Below are 21,420 nucleotides of genomic sequence, written 5' to 3'. Positions count from 1 at the left end.
ATGAGATTGACACAGGATAGAGCACGGTTTAGGGCTGTTGTACATAGGGTCGCTATGAGTCGCAAACGACTCGACGGCACATAACAACAACAACAACAACTTACTTGAAAGCCTTCTACGTTTACAATAACGCTCTACAAGACACATTTGTGAATGCTGTTATTAAAAAACTGGATTTTAAAATAATTTCCTAAAAAATGTTTTTAAATAATTTTTAAAAAATGACTTAAATTAAGTGTTTTCAAGTATTTTAAAACCCAAAACTCCTCACAGCATACACCTTAATACTTAGTAAAAGTTTTTTAAAACTGTTTTGCAAGGCAACCAATTCCATATTTGAAGCATCATGAATATTAATATAAAAATATTTGGAGTATCCATCTCAATGGTTTATTGAACAGTTATTCAATGAATAGAGATGTAAAAAAAAATCTCTTGAGTCTGAGAAGCAAAAGCATGTAATTTTATAATATATGGTCATTCTTAAACGTACCCACTCTGGGCTGACCATAGTTAAAAGAAGCTAAACTTATGACAATGGAGCTGGACTGAGCAACCTTTTATTCTGTTATATACAAAGTCATCATACCAACTGCGATTCAAAGAAAGGGCAATAATATTGTATAAATGATCTACTTAACAGCAACACCACCACAGCATCATAGTTGATACTAAAAAGAACGCTTAATAAGAATAGTACTGAAACTCTGAGGAAACTTTAAAACATATTAAAAACCCATTCAAACTACATTATTGTGAAGTTTTTCTTCTAAAATATACAATTATTTTATAAATTATATTCTCTGAAACAGCTTGATATTTCAAAGAAAGCCAACAGGTTTTGCTCTTTCCTCTCTGAAAAGTAAATCTATTGAGTAAATAGCATCAGTTTCTAGAGAATTCACACTTAATGAGGAAATGGAAATCCTTTTACCATTTATGAGAAATAGTCAGCGGGGTTTTGGCTTAAATTACAATTGTCATTGCTAATTTTAATTATATGGAAGAATAAGCATGAAATATTTAAGACAGAAAGTATAAACTTCCTAGTCAGTTTAGAACTTTTCTATTTTCTACATATCATATATTGCTTATTAATAACCATACTCCAAATTGAAATTAAACTATTTCAAGAGTTATTTATAGCTTTAGCTATTGTAAAGACTATATATAGTGTTGAACATCCTTCCCCGCCCCTTTGTTTCTAGGTTGAAATTAGATTTTTTCCTTCATGTCCTTAAGTGAATTTATACAGGTACATATTTTCATTATTTAAAATGCCACATATAACTACATTATGTTGTATATTTACTAAGTATTTTTAAAATCTTATACAGGTTTGCATACAAAATTACTATTGAGCTACTATTACCCTGTCTTTCTAGGTCCCCACTGCATCTTTCCTAATTCCTTCACCCATCTCCACTCCACCCACCACACTCTGATTTTTAATTATATGAGATGTCTGAGAAAATGAATATACTTTTTATACTACCTATTCAGTATCACCCGTCACATTATTTGGTTGTGAATTCTCCCAATTTAAGGGATAGCTTCTATCAGGCATTTCTCCAGTAAAGATGCTATGAAAGAATGTCTAACATCCATTACTTTACCCAAACAATAATTACTGAGTGGCTACTTACTATGGCTTTAGCCCACACAGCTTCTGATATAAGATGGTGGGCATATTCCAAGCCCAAACCACAGACGAAGGGCCAACAGCCAGATCATTATGGACTCCCCCAATAATTGTGCAATATGCTCTTGGAGTTTGTTGTATAAGCCTAAAAAGCAGAAGTGTCTAGAAAGTCCATGTTCTTTCACTACTCTGTGGCAGAAACATTAATTAACAGTTTACTAACTTGGTCAGCAGATGTATTTTGTGGCTCCTTTTTTGAAATTCATTACTTTGCAGTATTGAAGGCATTCATAACATAATGCCTTTGTGTTCATTTTGACTCACAGCAACCCTACAGAACAGAGTACAACTATCCCAGGGTTCCATAACTGCTTGACCTGTCTCCTGAGGAGTGGCTGAGGGGTTCAAACCACTGACCTTTTGGTTAGCAGCTGAGTGCTTTAACCACTACATCAACAAAGTACTCAGAGCCAACATAATGGCAAAAAGTGCTCTTCCATTACTAATTGTTGAAAAAGTATGCATTAGTCTATGCTATTCATTATGTAGACTTGGAGCTTAGCTTCCATAATAGTGCACTCTGCTTGATCCATTTCAATGTTATCAAATATATGCAAATGTTCCCAATAAAATGAAAAGGTCTGACAATATTATAGCACACTTATGTTGTCTAAATTGATGCTTTGTTGTGCTTTTTAAAAAAATATTTTATATTGGTTTGATTCTAAAGTTCATATACATTGTGCTTCACTCTGTTCTTCATTTACATTGTTTTATACAATTATTCCCATGCATTATGTTTGCTAAAGTTGAATTGCTACTGGACTATAGCCATCATCACCATGTCTTTTTTTGGGTCCCAGCTGGATTTTTCCTATTTCCTTTACCCCTCCCTCTACAGATCAACTTGTGCAACCCTGTGATTTCACCCCAATCCATCTTCACCCTTCTGCTCCCACTCTTTCCTCCCTTGGGTCCCCATACATATTTTACTAGTTATCCTTCTATTTTTACAATAATGGTCTTATGCAGTATTTGTCCCTATGAGACTGAGTTAGTTCACTCAGCATAAGGTTCTCCATAGGCTGATGTCTTCTTATAGGTTCCTGTTGAATGTAAACTTCCACCAGCTCAAAGATACACTCTACATTTCAAATAAATCCATGAAGCCACTTTCCATTTTGAAATAGGAAAATCACACTCTTAATTTGGAAAAAACCTTAGGTGGTTCCATTTCTCATTTCAAAAGCAAAAGCATTCAAAACTTCAAAGTCACAGGAAAAGACCCCAAAGTTTGCTTTCCATACAGTTTCTTCCTCTTGAGGAAGATGATCACATTAACTAGCCTCATTTACATGTAGATTAGGTCTTTTAACTTGGTTCTGGACTAAAGGACTTGGTTTGTTGTTGTGTTGTGTTGTGTTGTGTACCATAGAGTTAGAACCATTCGATAGCTGACCCTCACGTGGGTTACCAGAGGCAGTTAATCACACAGGAGGAGATTGCCCATCCTTCTCCTGTGGAGCAACTTGTCTCCTCAAACCCCCTGTGACTGGGATTGTAGCACAGCTTCTTGCAACTAGGCCACCAGAGTCCCTGACTACAAAAAATCCCTTCTTGATTTTCCCATTTTTTTTAATATCTGCACTAGGAAGCTCTTGTGGTTTAATAGTAAGGATCTGCAATGCCAACCCAAAGGCAGGAGGTTCAAATCCACGAGATGCCCTGAGGGAACTGCAGTCAGAAACCTGCCCAATTTATTGAGGAGCAATGATGTGAGTGTGAGGACTAAGGTGCACCCGAGTCAAGCAATGGTCAGTTCAGTCACTTGCTATGCATCTGAGAGCTGGATAGTGAATAAGGATGACAGAAGAACAAATGATGCCTTTCAACTGTGGTGCTGGAGAAGAACACGGAATATTCCACAGACTGCTGAAAGAACACACAGAAAAGTCTTAGAGAAGATGCAGCCAGAGTGCTCCTTGGAGGTGAAGCTGATGAAGCTTCATCTCACATAATTCAGACAGGTTGATAGGAGGCTTTCTTAGACAGGGATCTTATGCTTGGAAAGGTGGAGGGTCAATGAGAGAGAGGAAGACCCTCAATCAGATAAACTGACATAGTTACCGCAACAATAGGCTAGAGTACATCAGAGATTGTGAAGATGGCACAGGATAGCCCAGGGTTCAGATCTGCTGCTCATAGGGTTCTAATAAGTAGTACTCAACTCATTGGCACCTAATAACAGAAGCAGCATAGATTATTTGTTGGGCTGCTAACAGAAAGGTCGGGAGTTGGAATGCCAGTCACTACACAGGAGAAAGAAAAGAAGTCTCCATTTTAAGATTTCCTACTTTGGAAGCCAGATGGAGGTCACCTACTGTGAATCAGAAGGGACTTGCCAGCAGTGAGTTTATTTTGTATTCTGTTTTCAATATGGTGTTCAAAACACTTAAAATCTTGCCAGGAATTTGGCATTACATTTCTATTGCACAAAGTGGTTCTATATTCTCTAGCTTTCTCTCTGCCACCTATCGATACCTTGGAAACAGCACTTTTATGTGCCACAGCCACAAGTGAAGAAAGACTATTTGGTCTGAATTGACCCAACATGGAAGAAATGAAATGTTTATTATGTTAAACCACTAAGACATGAGGATTATTTACTACCAGCTCTCCTATCTTGCTCTGCTCTACCAGCAAATTGGCATGTGGAAAAAATTCACTGTTTGACGGAGGATGAAATCTGTTAACAGACATCATATGTTGAACCAGGAAGATACAATACAAAATAGTAACTTCTCTTAATTCCTTCCTTCAAAGACCCAATCTTATGGAGTTCCCTCCTAATGTTCAATGGCAAGATATGCAACTCAACTTATTGCCAGCAAGTAGGCAGTAACTCCTAGCTGATGCGCCAGTGAGTTTTCAGAGACTATAAATCATGTGTGAGGAGAGACTGCCCATCTTTTTCCCCCGCAGAGCACATGGAGGATTCGAACCACCTGCCTTTGTGTTGGCAGTGCAAATCCTTACTAATTAGGCCAACAGAGCTCCCTGCAATACACCTAGCATTCCTTAACCTATTCGAGAATATGTATTGTAACCCTCATAAGTGCCAGGCACACCTCTAACAAGATGGAGGCATGAAACTTTAAAAGAAAAAAATGGAAGAATTATTATTATTTATTCTACATAAGAACTGAATTTTATAACAGTGTGTGTGTGTGTGTGTGTGTGTGTGTGTGTACATGCATGCGCACACTTACACTACATGTCCTCCTGCCAGGAAAAGCATGAGACTAGAATATGACAATCTAAATGTTTTTGAGAATCACAAATGCTGGGTCCGGCCTCCCGCTGGGCACAGTCACTATGATGTCTCAAGAAAAAATCACACCAGGTTAAGAAATGTTTTGGGGACTCCCATGTTGTTTTCAGCTTCCTGTAACTGGCAAGCCTTGGGCTTCCTGGGCTTGTAAGGTTTGTCTTCCTCCTTCGTTGCCTATCATCAGAGAGCTAAGATAGTTTCTGTCTTCCCCCTGGGTTGGCTTCCTTCTGTTTCTAATGTGCTCTTTTATTTTTTTTTTAAAATCATAAGTGATTATGTTTAGGAAATACCATACACTGATAGGACTTTGATAAGGTTACAAAAAAGAGTCTGCTCTCAGAAGGGATTGTTTTTTATTGCCTTCAAGTCGAGCACGACTCATAGTGACCCTATGAACAAAAGGCCTGAAGCTGCTCTACAACAATCGACATGTATCAAAGTTCATAGAGGTTCCAGAGGCATGTTATTTAGGAAGTAGATGCCACTCCTGCATACAAACCTGCCATAGTATGTTATTGTTGTTGTGCCATTGAGTTGCCTGTGATGCATAGCGACCCTATGTATAGCAGCTCTGAACTCTTCCCTGTCCTGAGCCAGTCTCACTAATTCTGGCACACCAATCCTCAGTGTCCCAGTTACTGTATGAATTCATTTCAACTGGGGTCTTCCTCTTCTGCGCTGTCTGTCCACCCTTCCGAGCATGATGTCCTGGCCATGTGCCCAAAGTAAGTGAGGTGGAGCTTCAAAATCCTAGCCTCCAAGGAGAGACGTGGTTTCACCCTCTCCAAGACAGACCTATTTGTTTTCTTGTCAGTTCAATGGCATGTTCAAGACTCTTCTCCAGCACCACAACTCAAAGGCATTGATTCTTCTTCTGTCATCCTTAGTCATTGTCCAACTCTCCGAAGCATAACAAGTAATTGAGAAGACCATGGCCTGGATTAGGCTCACCTTTCTATCTAGACTGACATCATTGCTCTTCAGCACTCTGTAGAGGTGCATGACAGCAGATTTTCCCAATGTAATTTGTCTTTTGATTGCCTGACCCCTGGTGTTAAGAGTGTTGATTGTGGAGCCAAGCAAACTGTAATTGTTAACCACCTCAATCTCTTCTCCATCTATTATGGTGCTGGCAATTGGTCCAGTGGTGAGAATTTGTCTTTTTGATGTTGCACTTCAATCCATATTGAAGACTAGTCTTGACCTTTTGCAGCTAGTGCTTCAGGTCTCATGGAGGCTAGGTTACAACACATGTTTTCATTCAATCCCTAACTTTTCCTGACTCCCTTGTTATTCCTCAAGCATATGCCCTTTCTCCTTAGGACCTTGCTGTATGTTTTTTCCCTTCTGACTGGAACCCTGTTCCCTTCAGACATCAGCCCAATTTTCTCCCTTCTTTCCTTCAATACCTTATATATCTCTGCAATGAAGAGCTATATTGTTGTTATGTGCTGTCGAGTCGACTCTGACTCATAGCAACCCTATGTACAACAGCTCTGAACTCTGCTCTATCGTGAGCTAATTTCATCGTCTCTGACACACCTACTCCCATTACCCTGTCACTGAGTCAATCCATCTCATCCAGGGTCTTCCTCGTTTGTGCTGTCCTTCCATCCTTTCAAGCGTGCTGTTCCTCTCCAAGGACTAGTCATAAAATAACACTCCCATCTCCTTGATAAGCCCCTTTTCTTTGTTACTTTGCTCTTTCTCTTTAGGACCCATGACTATTTAACATCTACCTTTCAGTTGTGCAGTGATAAAATAAGCAAGCTCACAAATAGAGAGACTTTCTGAGACTTGACAGTTTCCCCTTTTGGTTAAGCTCACTGGTCCCATAGGGCTGTTCACATCTATGCTCCCAAAGTCCAGAATTTAATAAGTCATCTCTCCACTCATTGCTGTCGAGTCAGAACCAATCCATAGCTGACTCTCCAGTGTGCATTTAGGAGAACATAAATCACACAGGAGGAGTTTGCTTTTCTTCTTCCTGCTGAATCACTGGTGGATTTGAAATGCTGGAGTAAAGAAACTCCCTATGAATTATATTACCTTAGAATTTAATTGATGGTCAAAAAATAGTAAATAAATGAGTGACAATTGTATGTGTACTCTGTCCAAGCGTGTCTGGAGAAATGAAAAACAAAAACAAAAACAAAACCAAAACCAAATTGTTGATGAAGTTTAAGGACATCATGTTGTTGTTGTTGTTATGTGCCGTCGAGTTGCTTACGACTCATAGCGACCCTATGTACAACAGCCCTAAACTCTGCTCTGTCCTGTGCCAATCTCACTGTCTCCGACACACTCATCCAGATTACCCCAGTCACCAAATCAATCCACCTCCCAGAGGGCCTTCCCCTCCTGTGCCTGCTTTCCATCCTCCCAAGCATGATGTCCTTCTCCAAGGACTGGTCCCTCCTTACAACATGACCAAAGTATGTCAGACGAAGCCGCAGAATCCTTGCCTCCAAGGAGCAACCCGGTTTAACCCTCTCCCTGTATAAATACAAATACTCAAAATTATTCCTCTCAGCTTGGCAGCTTTTTATAACAAGATTAGGACTGCTATGGTTAAATGTCATCAAATTGATTATGACTCACAGTGACCCTATTGTGGACCACAGATCTGAAACTTGTCCTGTCCTGTGCCATCCTTATCATCTCTGATAAGATTACAACTAGTTCTCACAAAAAATAACATCCGTGGACAACGTATGTTATACACACTGCTTTTCTGTGGGGCAGAGAAGATAAAGCAAAGAAGGAAACATTTAACAAATCCATCTATATCTGCATTTGTACTCATTAAATGGTAGTGAATGTTAAATCCAGGAGTGACTTCATCCACATTGCTAATTAAGGATTCTGTTTATCTCCATCAATCAGCTGGCCCCACATTTGTGGACAAGACTGAAAGTTATTGCTTGTTTATTTATCATCCTTAGTCTATATTTACTGTTACTTCTTTCTGCATATACAACGAGTTTGGTGAGATTGGTGTTTAAATTAAGATACAATTATGCAAAGGTCTTTTTTAAAACGAAACTCTACTTCTCATGGTCTAAGACCTTTATAAAGTCTCATTACAAGAGAAGTTTCTACAAACTGTATACCAAGAAATTAACTCTTTGTGTTCTCCCTACCAAGGCCATAACTTGATGGAGACCTCAAGGAGGTCAAAGGAAGCTGGACGAGGTAAACTGTACAAACCTCTCAAGAATGTCACTAAAATAAAAGTTTTCTGCAGAAACAGAAGAAGAATACAGAGTGTGACTTTGTATTCTAGCTTTGGTAGCCTAGTGATAAGGAGCTGCACTGCAATCCCAAAGGCACAAGGCATGAATCCCCCAGCTGCTCTACAGAAGGAAAGATGGGAAATTTCCTCCCCTGTGATCATACTGCCTCTGAAAACCCACTGGAGGGGCAGCTATGAGTCCACTTCAACTCAACAATACAAAACAACGGGTGGCATGCTATAGAAATATGGGCAATTACCTGTGTAACTTACAGCCTTGGAAACCCAAACATGGGTCAGGTGTGTGTGTGTGTGTGTTGTTGTATATGTTGTAGTCGTTATGTGCTCTCAAGTTGCCTGAGACTAAGAGTGACACAATGTACAACAGCTCTGAAACCTGCTGCATTTTGAGTCAATTTAATTGTCTCTGACACATCTGCTCCTATTACCCCAGTCACTGAGTCAATGCATCTCATTGAGGGTCCTCTCTTGTGCTGTCCCTCTACCATTTAAAAGCATAACACCACACATATATAAAACCCTATGTATATGTACATACACACATACATGCGTGTGTTAGTGTTTTGCTGTTGTTATTGTTTGATCCTGTGGAATCCACCAACTCATCAATGGAATTCATTGCTGTCAAGTTGGAAATAACTCATACCTGACCCTCCAGCAGGTTTTCAAAGGCTGTAAATGACACAGGTGGATATTGCTCATTTTTCTCCCTCAGAGAAGCAGATGGATTCAAACTGCCTGCCTGTGGGTTGGCAATGCAAATCCTAACATACTAAGCGACCAATATGACCCTATACACAGTATCATGAAGCCCTGCCCAATTCTGTGCCGTACCTACAATCTCAGCCATAATTAAACCCATTGTTGTAGATACAAATACTGGATACGTACGTACTTGTATGCCATGGAAAATGGCAAGGTTCTTACAAGACTTGATATGTCATTAATGGATAGCTTATCGGGAGGTTTTGAATCTTTGAACACTATCCAAAATTAAATTATTAAATATGTGCCCCATAAGTCAGGTATCACATTAAATCAAGCACAGTTATTCCCAAGTTGAAAAGGGAAATATTATTTCCCCTTGGGGAAGGCAGTTTATAAAATCATTAGAGCCTGAATTACATCACTAGTTCTCAGACTGTGGCTCCCAAAACCAGGGCCACATATTGTTAGAAATGTGTATTTCCTGTCCTCATTCAGACCTAAAGAAGCAGAAACACTCAGCATGGGGCCCCAGCAATCTATGTTTTAATTAACCTTCTGGGTAATTCTAATGTCCTGTGCTGATGAAAGTGGCTTGATAGCAGCCAAATCCCCAAGTCAATCCCATTGCAGCTGAGTGGATTCCAACTCTTGACAATTAATTCCACAGCAGGTCTCCAAGACTGGAAATCTTTATAGCAGGAGATTGTTCATTTTTTTTTTTCTCCCAGGGAGAACCTAGTGGATTCAAACCATTGATCTTTCTATTGGCAGCACAGCACATTATTCACTGTGTCACTACCAGGGCTCCTTGGGATAGCAGTTAACTAGCCAAAAGAATAAACCCTAATAACGTGTTTTCACATTATGATTTATATGTATTACTGTTGTTATGTGCCGTCGAGTCAAGTACGACCCATGGAGACCTTATGAACACAGATCTGAACCTTGTCCTATCCTGTGCCATCGTTACACTTTCTGACACATTAGAACCCATTGTGTCAATTCACCTCGTCAGGGACTTCCTCTCTTTTGGCGACAAATAATCTGAGCTTTCAAAAAGCTCTCCTCTCAAATTATTCATTCATTCTGTGTTCCACAGAACTTGCTTTACATTATCTATCATCTTTTATTATAATGATCTGTTTATATAATTGTATCCTCCTTTAGAGGAAAATATCCCGCAGAGGAGAAGCCATGCCTTATAGAGCCTTTGTTAGTGCACAGTGCTATTCCTGGCACATAATTGGCATTCAATTGCTATTTGTTGAAGGCTGAAAAGTTATTTTGCTCTGATGGGATGGCACCAGAGTGCCAACTAATCACTAAAGTCAATATGTGTTGGGTTCCTAGGAAGTTATGTAGGGTCCTAAAACAGAATAAATCAGACAAATTATGCATTTGGCTCTTAGCTATGAAGAATTGGTTTTTGCTTGCAACAATTATGCAAATTAATAAATATTTGCATTTGCAAGTAAATGTGCTTCCAACCATGACCACTCCATACTATATATGTATAGGAATCAAAAATTCAAATTTTCTTGTATTTCAGAAAATATTAGCTTAGACAGCAAAACATGCATGCCTTCTATAGCTAGTTAAATTTATCAAAAGTTCAGTATCACCACGTTGATAATACAATCCTTCTCAGAAACATATCTTCTATAAGCAATTTCTTTCCCTTTAATTGAAAACAATCCAATTTTCATTCCACTAACTGCACAATATCCCTTGTTACTTGGGTTCTTTTGCAAAGATTAGACTCAGGAAAACATTCCAGGGAACAGTTTTCAGTGGATTAGCCATTAGCATAATTATCTTGAGTCCAAACACAAGCATACCACTGTAGAAATCATCAGATGTATCTCTCTCTGGAAGTGCACATGCTACTACTCAGTGTTTTGTATTTCCCCCCCAAGATTTGTTTAAATAAATACAGTAATGTTTCTATGATCAGTTCAAATTAAAAAAATAATTTCTATAAATACATCAAACTCAGAGTTGAGATGATTCTACTGAAATCTAATTTACTTACCAAAACCTGACACAAATTTACTACAATTACAAATCGTTCTGAAATCTTCCTAACAAACAGCTGCTTTTGGTGGTTGTGCAATATTCTACAGAGACCTCGGGTGGTTTAGTCTGTAAGAAGTTGTGCTGCTGAATAAAAAAAAAAAATCTGAGCCTCTTTGGTGGTTTGAATCTACCATGGGCTTTTCAAGAGATCATTTTCTCCCCTGCAATTTACAGCCTTAGAAAGTCGACGGAAAGTCTCACTCGACAGCAATGTATGAATCCGTGAGTTAGTGCAGAGTTTCCAGTAGGTTAAAACCTCTACTGGTATGGCAAACATCCTATCCCTCCTAGTTTTGTGCTTTAAATTTCCCAAGTACTTAGAAATTTTGTGACAAGTATCCTCCAAAAATGCACCTCTGGTAGATACCAGAGTCATTATAATACAGTCAATTAATGAAATGCCCCAGGTTTCTATGTCCAATTCCTTTACTGCCAGCTTTATCTCTTCCATTTGCCTTAATATATATAAATTCTCATTGCTCTTCTTGAAGGCTTAATTCATGATGTCTCTGAAGGCAACTAGGCTTAAGCATATAGCTGTTACTGCCATTTTTATTATTAGTTGTTGTCTTAGTTAAGATGCCATCGAGTCAAGCAGAGTGATCCTATAACAAGCAGATCTGAACACTGAACCTGCTCCGTCCTGTGATGTCCTCATCTTGTAGTACAACCTTTCAAGGACACTATGTTAATCCATCGCACTGAGAATCTATTTTTCTCTGGCCCTCTACATTTCCACATCTGAGACTCCTCTCCAAGGCATAGCCTCATCTAGCAACATGCCCCAAACATGAGAGAGCAAGTTTTGCCAGCCTTGTCTCCAAGGAGCACTGTGACTGCACTTTCGCAAGACAAATCTGAGTTTTCGGCAGTCCATGGGATATTCAGTGTTGATAGCTAACCCCACAACTTACTGGCATCAGTCCTTCCTTCTTCTGTCGTCCTTATCCATGGTCCAGCTCTCAGATGCACAGTAAGTGATTGAAAAGATCACGGCCTGAATCAAGTGTACCGTAGTCTTAAAATGGATATAATTGTGGTGTTGTTATTGTTATGTGCCATTGAGCTGACTCTGACTCACAGCAACCCTTTGTACAACAGCTCTGAAGCTTACTCTATGTTGTGCCAACCTTACTGTCTCTGACACACCTAACACTCTTATCCCTGTCACTGAATCAATCCATCTCATCAGGGGTCTTTTTCTCTTGTGCTGGCCTTCTACCCTCCCAAGCATGACATCCCTCTCCAAGGACAGGTCCCTCCTTGCAACATGTCCAAAGTATGTCACATGAAGCTTCAGAATCCTTGATTCCAAGGAACAGCCTAATCTCACCCTCTCTAGAACAAACTTGTTTGTTCTCTTAGCAGTCCATGGCATATTCAATACCCCTCTCCAGCACCACAGCACAGAGGCATCAATTCTTCTTCTATCCTCCCTAGTCATTGTCCAGCTTTCTGATGCCTAACAAATAATTACAAAGATCATGGCCTGGGTCAGGCACACCTTATTCTTCAGACTGACATCGTTGCTCTTCAATACTCTGAAGAGGTCCCTGACAGCAGACTTTTCCAAGGCAATTTGTCTTTTGATTTCCTGGCTAGTGGTATCAAGAGTGTTGATTGTGGAGCCAAGCAAAATGAAGATGTTAATATCTTCACCGTCTATCCATGATGCTGCCAATTGGCCCAGCTGTGAGAATCTTTGTTTTCTTGACCTTGAATTTGATGTTTCTAGATGCTTTGATATCATTGCTCCTCAGTAATTTGGAGACATCCATGACAGTGGATTTGTCCAATGCAATATGTCTCCCAAATCCTGACTATTAATAACAAGGGTATTAATTGTGGATTCAAATAGGATGAAATTGTTGACTATTTCAACCTTTTCTTCATCTATCATGATGTTTTCGAGGATTTTTGTCTTCTTCATGTTGAAATGTAATCCTTATTTAAGGCTGTAGTCTTTGATCTTTTTTATTAATTATTTCAAATCTTCCTCACTTTCAGCAAGCAAGGTTGAGTTATCACAAAATTTAGAGCTAAACCAAGGTACATCAATATCATCATCTTCCTTTGAAATCACATTGTGCCCATGTCCCAATGTCTTCCTTTTATACAATCAAGGCATTTAATTAATTTTAAATTTGTAGTATGCTTACTCAATATATATCTGTCCCTGTGAGTGTGTCTGTTTATGTGACATTGGAATATACCTTCTGTTGGCTTCTGTTGTCTGTCTTGTACCTCAAGAAGTTAGCCAAAATTATGTTCACAATAGAAATGCTCAAGCACACAGAGTAAAATGTCCTGACCAGAATTTGAGTTCTAAAAAAAAATCTAAATTAATATAAGGGATGGCGATATCTGGTCTCAAATGGACAGGACACAAAATAAATTTCAGGAGCCCAGGCCTACGAAATTGGTCAGGATAGAGATTTAATGAGTTTCTTCAGTAGCAGATAAAGGAGCTTTCATTTGGTATGCTAGTACATTCCAGCTGAATGGCTATAATAAAGGTCAGAAACCAGACAGAATTGTCCACCATCTGCAAGATCACTGTTCCAAAGGAAATCATGGCATACGGGTCCAGCTACCCTTCAATTAGTTAAGATACAACACATCCATTACATTGTGACAGGACTGGCCTATAACCAGGACACTCAAGGGGAGTTTTGTGGACCCTTCTCGAACCCTGAGGCTGGGGGTGGGGTGGGAAAATGCATGTATAAGACATCACCGATGCGGAATTTATCATCAATAAGGTGATTGGGACACTAGTTGTACTAAGAAAAGAGTAATTCAATTTTAAACAATAAATGTGACTCTGCAAATGTTATTTTAGAATTCAAATTCATTCTTGTTCCAGTAGCACAATAACTACAACTTTAATGCCATGCCCTCAAGAACTCCAGATGACAGTGAAGGAAATAGAAGAAAACAGAAGGTAAAGATCCAGGGGATAGAGTTCATAAGTCTGTAACTTTTACAATTCAGAAAATGTATTACACAGTGACAAAATGATAATATTTTATGGTCTTGTGCTTAACAATCTATAAATTTCCTTGAAATGTATGGACTTAAAATGAATATAAGCTTCAGAGAATGTTTTTCTTTAAAAAAATTAATTCCTGTTTCAATATCACGTTTCATCTACAGAATGGAGTGATGAAACGGCACATTCACACAGTGGAGTTTTATACAACAGTGAAAGATCACAAAGAATTTGTGAAAGATGGATGAGTCTAGAGGACATGATGGCTGAGTGAAAAAAAGTTGGTCAAAAAAGAAACATTTCTAATATTTCTAAGGCTACAACAACAACAACAACATATTCAACAAGCTTGGAAGCAGGAGAGGCATCCACTTCCGTAAATAGCTTGCCTCCAGAAACCCTGTGAACCTGAAGAAAGGACGAAAGTCACCCAAGTGTTGAGGACTTTCCTTCACAGAGTCGCTATGAGTCACCTACAACTCAAAGGCACTTAACAAGAACACAACAATGTTCAACAACAACTGTTCTAAAAAGCTAGTGAAAGGTTTATACAGAGAGAAATCAATCTAGTATGATTACCAGGGGAGGGAATGGTGAGAGAGTAGCAAATTAATTGATAGACAATGAACAATTATTGGAATAGGTGAAGGGAGGGACAATATGGAATGAAAGGACCATTAGGTATTGAGTGTATTCAATTGATGTTGTGGAACTGAATGTGCCTAAGTTATTTTTCTTTTAAATCCCAAACATGAAATGTGGTTTTTCTGATTTAAAAATATACTATTAATTTGCATTTCATCATACTCACAATCCTAGAAGTCTGGATTTTCGCATCTGAATGGGGATCATGTAAGGAAGTCTTGGTTTTTATTTGGTCTGTGTTTACCTTGGGTTATTGATAATGCAGTCAATATTGAAAGCTATATTCTTTGATGTTGGGTTATGTTACTGGAGTAGAGTTTTTTCCCTCCTCTATAAGTGGGTGTCAGTCAGCCTGGGCTTTTGCCCTAAGTCAACAAGGGCCCAAGGGAGGAGCATAGTCAAGAGCATTTATTAATATGACAATGAACATTCTTTAAGTGGTACAGCAGTCATTGATCTATTTGCTGTACTCAATAACTTGGAGTTGCCAATCAATGTGTCATAGCTGTGTCAAATGTCATGACATTTCATGACATCCTTTCATGATGGTTACTCACCATGGACAGGGTTTGGAGGAGCTTCCAGAATGATTCAGGTTTGGAAGCAGGAGTGGAATCCACTTCCTAAACTACATGCCTCTGGAAACTCTATAAACTCCATAAACATAAAGAAATGACATTAATTATAGAACAGAATTCAGGTCTTTTGTTCACAGGGTCACTCTAAGTCGTATTTGACTTGACAACACTTAAGCTAAGTGAGACTAGAGTTGTTATATTTTGGAAAACCATTTTTGTACTTTCCACACCACTCCTTGTCAATTTGTTGTAATGAGGTAATCTGGGTTTGCTATGATGCTGAACCTTGTGCCATTGGGATATCAAATACCATAGTATTTACCAATGTGGGCAGTGTTTGGTGGAGCTCTCAGTTGTAAAACAGGTTTGGAAGCAGGAGTGGCATCTACTTCCTAAACCACATGCCTCTGGAAACTATGAACTTGGAGAAGCTATGATAGTTATCGAGTTGCTATGAGTTGTGCTTGACTTGTCAACAACAGTCAACAACAATATCATGCTCATCATGTAGGCTAATAGGTAAAATATCAAATTGATTTGTGAAAGCGGTATCATATCAATAAAGTCTGTCTTATAAGGAGTTCTGTCTTACTGGGTATGAACATACACATTTGGCACTGAAGACTCCAATATACTGTTGTATAATCACATGAGCTCTTGAGACAGTCGTAAGGAAAATTAATTATACATGTCTACTTTATCTTGTTTATCTTAAAGGAAGTGCCACAAGGGGGGGAAAATGGTAAAACTTTGTCTCACATACTTCGGGCATGTTGTCAGGAGGGGCCAGTCTTTGGAAGATGACAAGCTGGGAAAGGTAAAGGGTCAGAGAAAGATGGCCTGACACAGCGTCTATAGCAGTGGACTAGACCATGTCAAAGATGGTGCAGATGGAACAGAATAGGGAAAAGTAGAGACATTTATAGAAGCTATGTGAGTCACAGTTGACTAGATGGCACATTAACAACTATTACCTTATTTTTCAAGTTAAAAAAATCTGCACACTACTTTTTTTTCACACTGCTTTTATAAGAATCATTCAGAGGAGTGAAGTTAATGAGTACAAATATAGTCATTGCCACTAAATCAAGTGAAGGCTCAAAATCTTTACATAGCTCATTGAGTAACGGCTTGAATCTTGCAATTGATTAATATATATTTTTTCTACAGATTTTTATTTCTTTAACTCAAGTAGCAAACATTATACCAAAAATAATGCTTCACTATAAGTCAGTATGAATACACCTATGAGAATAAAGATCATTGCTATAATGTGAATTTAATTGGTCCTGTAATGAACATTAAACAACTGTAGGATCACCAAATACATACAAATTACAGGGATAGAAACTTTACCTGGGATTAAACTCCACTAACACTGGCTTTGTACTTATAGCTCCTTTATGAAATGTAATAAATCATGTGCTAAAATAACTTTTAGAATCAAAAGTTAATAGACTTATTTTGAACAAGAGACAGGACTTTAAAAATCTTTCTTAGAAAAGAGCAGTTCAGCTTACAGAAAAAGGCCACATTTGGCTTAAAATCACACCAAAAATAGTAAGGATGTATTTGTTGTTCTCATGTGCAGTTGAGTTGACTGCAACTCATAGCAATTTTATGAACAATGGGCTCTGAAACTTGCCCTATCTTGAGCCAACCTCACTGTCTGACACACCTACCCTCATTGCTCCAGTCACTGAATCAAACCATCTCATGCAGGGTCTTCCTCTCCTGCACTGTCCCTCCACCCTTCCAACCATGATGTCCCTCTCCAAAGACTGGTCCCTCCTGACAAAATGCCCAACATATGTATATTTCAAAATCCTCGCCTCAAAGGAGCAACCTCATTTGATCCTCTCCAGGATAGAATGGTTTGCTCTCTAGACTTTATTATCACCTGAATTTCCTCAAAATATTTCTCTATTTTTCATTTTGCGTGACGGAGACAAACTGAAAAGGAACTCTTTTTTCGTTATCTGTAGGATTCACAGATTGTGCATTTGTGTGATAGAAATTAGTATGAGGAGTTGAAAGTTTAGTGTGTAACAGTATAGTATGTGTGTCTAATTTATCATTTAGATAATACAATTTTGTTGATTTTTTCTCTTTTCTAAGTTGTCCTCAACATCTTCTACTCTCTTCCGATTTCCTCTTATTTACCTACCTACAAACTGTTTCATGAATCGTACTGTTAACCCAAACCTATTTGTTACATTTTTAAGTGCACTGATAAAGAACATTGGACTTAAAAAATAAAAAAAATAAAGTCACACTCCAGCTTCCAATATGTATTCCCATTTTCTTTGTCTGCTGAATCTTGCTCATTGCTGCTCCTTCCTCCAAAGATCAGTTGATAGAAGCAGTTAATAAGACTCTCTTCATAAAGACTCCCTGATTCACTCTAACTTTAGCTCCAAATATGGTTGTCTCTGGCCACCCACAGTCCGTTCAGTTCTGCACCATTTAGCGACTATCGAGCAACATCTCTCAAATGCCCATGTGGTCTTCATGATAACAGAGGATTCAATGTATGCTAGTCCAGTATCTCTTTCATGCTTAGAATTCTAATGAGAGCCAAGTCGCAGTGCAATCAGTATTGATCAAATGGTTGTTTTTTTTAAAAGTTATGGTTATCTTTTGGCATCACCAAGTGACTTGAATTAACTTTCTATTAATTTCCATTCTTTTCAAAAGTTCAGCGTGTGCTTAAAGAAGTACGCTGAATAAAACTTAGTGGCATGCCAGAAGGCCTGACAAAGAGAAAAGATAATATGAATATCATTTCCAGATTCTTAAAATTAATACATTTACATAAATATATTTATGTCCTTATGTATGGCCATGCAAAATTATGTCTTTAGATTTACCTTTAAATGGGTTTTTTTCCCTCCTCTGTCTTTATAAATATTTCTTTATATTCTGAAGCCCAAAGTATGTCCAATTATGAGTGTATTATATTTGAAATAATGGTGATTCTCCTGACCTAATTATAAAAAGCTTGGAGAAATATTTAGAAAAGAAACTAAGTAATTGGGAGTTTGAGTGTTTGGAGGACTATCTGAGAAAAAAATAGTCAATTTCTCATACATTTAATTTTTCCATATAAACTAAAGGGACAATTTTGGGCAGTGAATAATGCCTAATTCCACTAAAGCACTATCAATATATTATTTGAATATAAGATATCAAACCACAGTTTATAGCTTTTGTAATAAATACTTATTTTAATATACTGATGTATGCATAGAGATCTATTTACAAATAGAGTAAGAAAATGGACAATTACTCTTTGTGGAGTTTGTAATAGCATATTAAAATGATTGGTTTAATAGAAAGATTTGGAACATTCTGCTACTTTTATTCTTTCAAAAATCTTTACAAGCTTGATGACTATGCTGCTCATTTGAAAATTCACATGTCATTGCCCATTTTAAAATTTCAAAACACAGAAATTGAAATAGGTAAGTGCATACAGTAATTGAACCATAAATATCAACTTTTAGCTGTTTTAGAAATTGTGAATTGCTATTTTATGTACTTCCACATTCATTTTTCATTTATTCTTTCACATTTTAGCTATTCTTTTAAAATATGTATATTCCACCTAGTTCACAACAATTTGAGGTAAAAAAAAAATTAGATTTTGTGGCCTAGCCCACTGGGAGTAGTGCCGCTAACTCAAAGACCGCTACTCTCTGTTGGTTCGAACCCACCAGCAGCTTCACTTGAAAAAGACCAGCAATATCCTCTCAAGTGATTTACAACTTTGGAAATCTATTGATGTGTCAGCTATGAGTCAGTCTGACTTGAGGACAATGAGAGAGAAGGGAGGGGGGAGAGAGAGAGCGTGAGAGTGTGCGCTATTTTTATTGTTTTAAAGTTCTCTGATAAGAACTTATTCATTATTAACTTGACAAATAAGTTTGAGAGGAATTTTATTAGCTAAAAATCAGTAATATATTTTGGCCAATAAACTGAAAAGTACCTGGCAAAATGAGGTTATCAAACATCAAACAGTGATTAACATCTAAAACATTCTATAAATTAAAGGCAAGATTTTTTAAAATTATATGTTTCAGGGGATTGTTTTGTCCATTTCTGAGATTTTTACAAAATGAGACAGACCCATAAAAGAAGTAATTTATATATGTGATGATTAGAGCAGGGATCAAACATTTTATTAGGAATTTCCATATATAAGGATTCATTTTATTCTCACAATAGCATGAAAGATACCATTTGACCACTTTTAGAACCTTAAATATAAAGACCATGTCTTCATAACTTTACATTCCAACTATCTGAATTTGATTGTATTAAATAGGGAGGCTTTTTATCTAATCACAAAGATGAGAAAACCGACTCTCAATGCATTTAAATGACTTGTCCAAACCTAGAATAATTATTTCCAAGCACAGATATTCTATCTAAGAAAAAAAAACCAACCCAAAGGCAAACCCCAAATACACATAAAACAACTGTGTATACACATGTACATATGTAAGAGTGTGTGTATCTTTATACACTAATACACAGTTGCTATGAGGTACCATCAAGTCAGCTCTGACTCATAGTAACTACACACACACACACACACACACCCAGAATGAAACCTTGCCCAATTCCACACCATCCTCACAGTCTCTGTTTTGCTTAAACCTGTTACTTCCAATGTTATCAATCCATTTCACTGAAGGTCTTTCTTTCCTTTACCCACTACCCTCCACTCTTCTAAGCATAAAGCTCTTTTTCCCAGGGACCGGTTCCTTCTGCCAACATGGACAGAGTATGGGAGTCGATGTCACCATCTTATTCTCTAAGGAGTTCTCTAGTTACGTTTCCTTATAATATTTACAATTTTAATACAATTCTTATTTTACAACCAAACTAACTTTTAATGATATGGTTTTAATATGATTTTATAGTAATCATATGAAATGAATAATATGTATATTTTTATAGTTGCATAATATACTAGCTTTTCTTGCCATTAAATATGAACAGGCATTGAATTATGCTTCTAAAAATGGTAAGAATTATAATCTTGCTATTATTTAGGTTTTAACACACTGGTAAAAAGTAAACCTGAATATGGTAAAGACCAAGAGAAAGGAAAACGATTTTTCTAAAAATGAGCATCACTTATATCTTCTAATGTGTAATATACTTGATGATTGAATGCAGTTTTAAGCTTCTGCTAATCCATGCTGTTCAAGAAATTCACATTGTCAAGAACTAAAGACGATTTTTAAAAATCAAATATTTTCTTTGTACTATATTCTACTGTTTCTTCCTTTATTAAAAGTCAAAATAGCCTTTCCAGATTTGAGTGGGAAAAAATTACCACATGCAACAGACAATATGGAATTTAAATTGCACAGGTTTGTAATTCTTGTGAAAGACTTGAGTAATTGATGTCACATCTTAAAAGACAGGAACAAAATGTCCTTACCTTAGAAAATTGTGCATTTATCCATTTTGTGAATGTTTTCTTTTGAACATCTTCTCTTTCATCTGAAAGTTAAGAGAATATTCACAATTAATAACCAGACTTGGTTGTCATTCATATTTGACAATCAAAAGAAATTTAAAATAATTATGCTTTTGTGTCATTTCATATTTTGCATATTAATTTTAATTACTTGGTAATGGAAAGCAAAGCTTAGATGAAGCTGCTGGTGGTGAATATACAAACTAAAATGAAATCCCACACAATAATTAATATAGCCAAGTCCGCAGGCATACAAACATTTACGAAATAATTACAGGAAATAAGGCCTCATCTGAATAAATAGAATACTATGCATTTCTCTGTGATGGACAGATACTCCATATTAATGAAAGAAAACTTTTGTCATTTTCTGCAAATCTATTCCTGAGTCTCTCCCTTTAAAAATGCTATGTAGCAATGAGGACTCCTTCTCTAGCTACCTACTTACATTTTCTTGGGTCCTTAACACAGCTCTCCCTCTTTTATAGAACTTTACTGGTGATTAAGAAGAGCATTTACTCATTTTTGCATCCTTTCAACCTAGTACAGTCTGCATAAATTCAAGGCTAAGCAAATATTGTGTGTATGTGTGGTGTATTGTGTGGTGCCAAGACTGTTGACTATGGAGCCAAGCAAACTAAAGCTGTGTACAATCTCAATCTCTTCACCATCCATCCTGATGCTGCCGATTGGTCCAG

General features: G+C 37.5%; 1 protein-coding gene across 1 annotated transcript in view; it reads right to left on the bottom strand.

Annotated features, from left to right (window-relative positions):
- LOC102843189 (dystrophin-like) overlaps positions 1–21,420 on the bottom strand; it is a 1,161,727-nt gene that overhangs the window by 710,307 nt on the left and 430,000 nt on the right. Inside the window, exon 2 of the mRNA XM_006881860.1 lies at positions 20,684–20,745. Coding sequence (XP_006881922.1) covers positions 20,684–20,745 — 62 coding nt within the window. The remainder of the gene's footprint in view (positions 1–20,683; positions 20,746–21,420) is intronic.

The sequence above is a fragment of the Elephantulus edwardii genome, unplaced genomic scaffold (assembly GCF_000299155.1).
Source record: "Elephantulus edwardii isolate Elephantulus edwardi_28Jun2011 unplaced genomic scaffold, EleEdw1.0 scaffold00016, whole genome shotgun sequence".
Taxonomy (NCBI): Eukaryota; Metazoa; Chordata; class Mammalia; order Macroscelidea; family Macroscelididae; genus Elephantulus; species Elephantulus edwardii.
The sequence above is the reverse complement of the archived record's forward strand: the minus strand, read 5'-3'. Positions and strand labels throughout refer to the sequence as shown.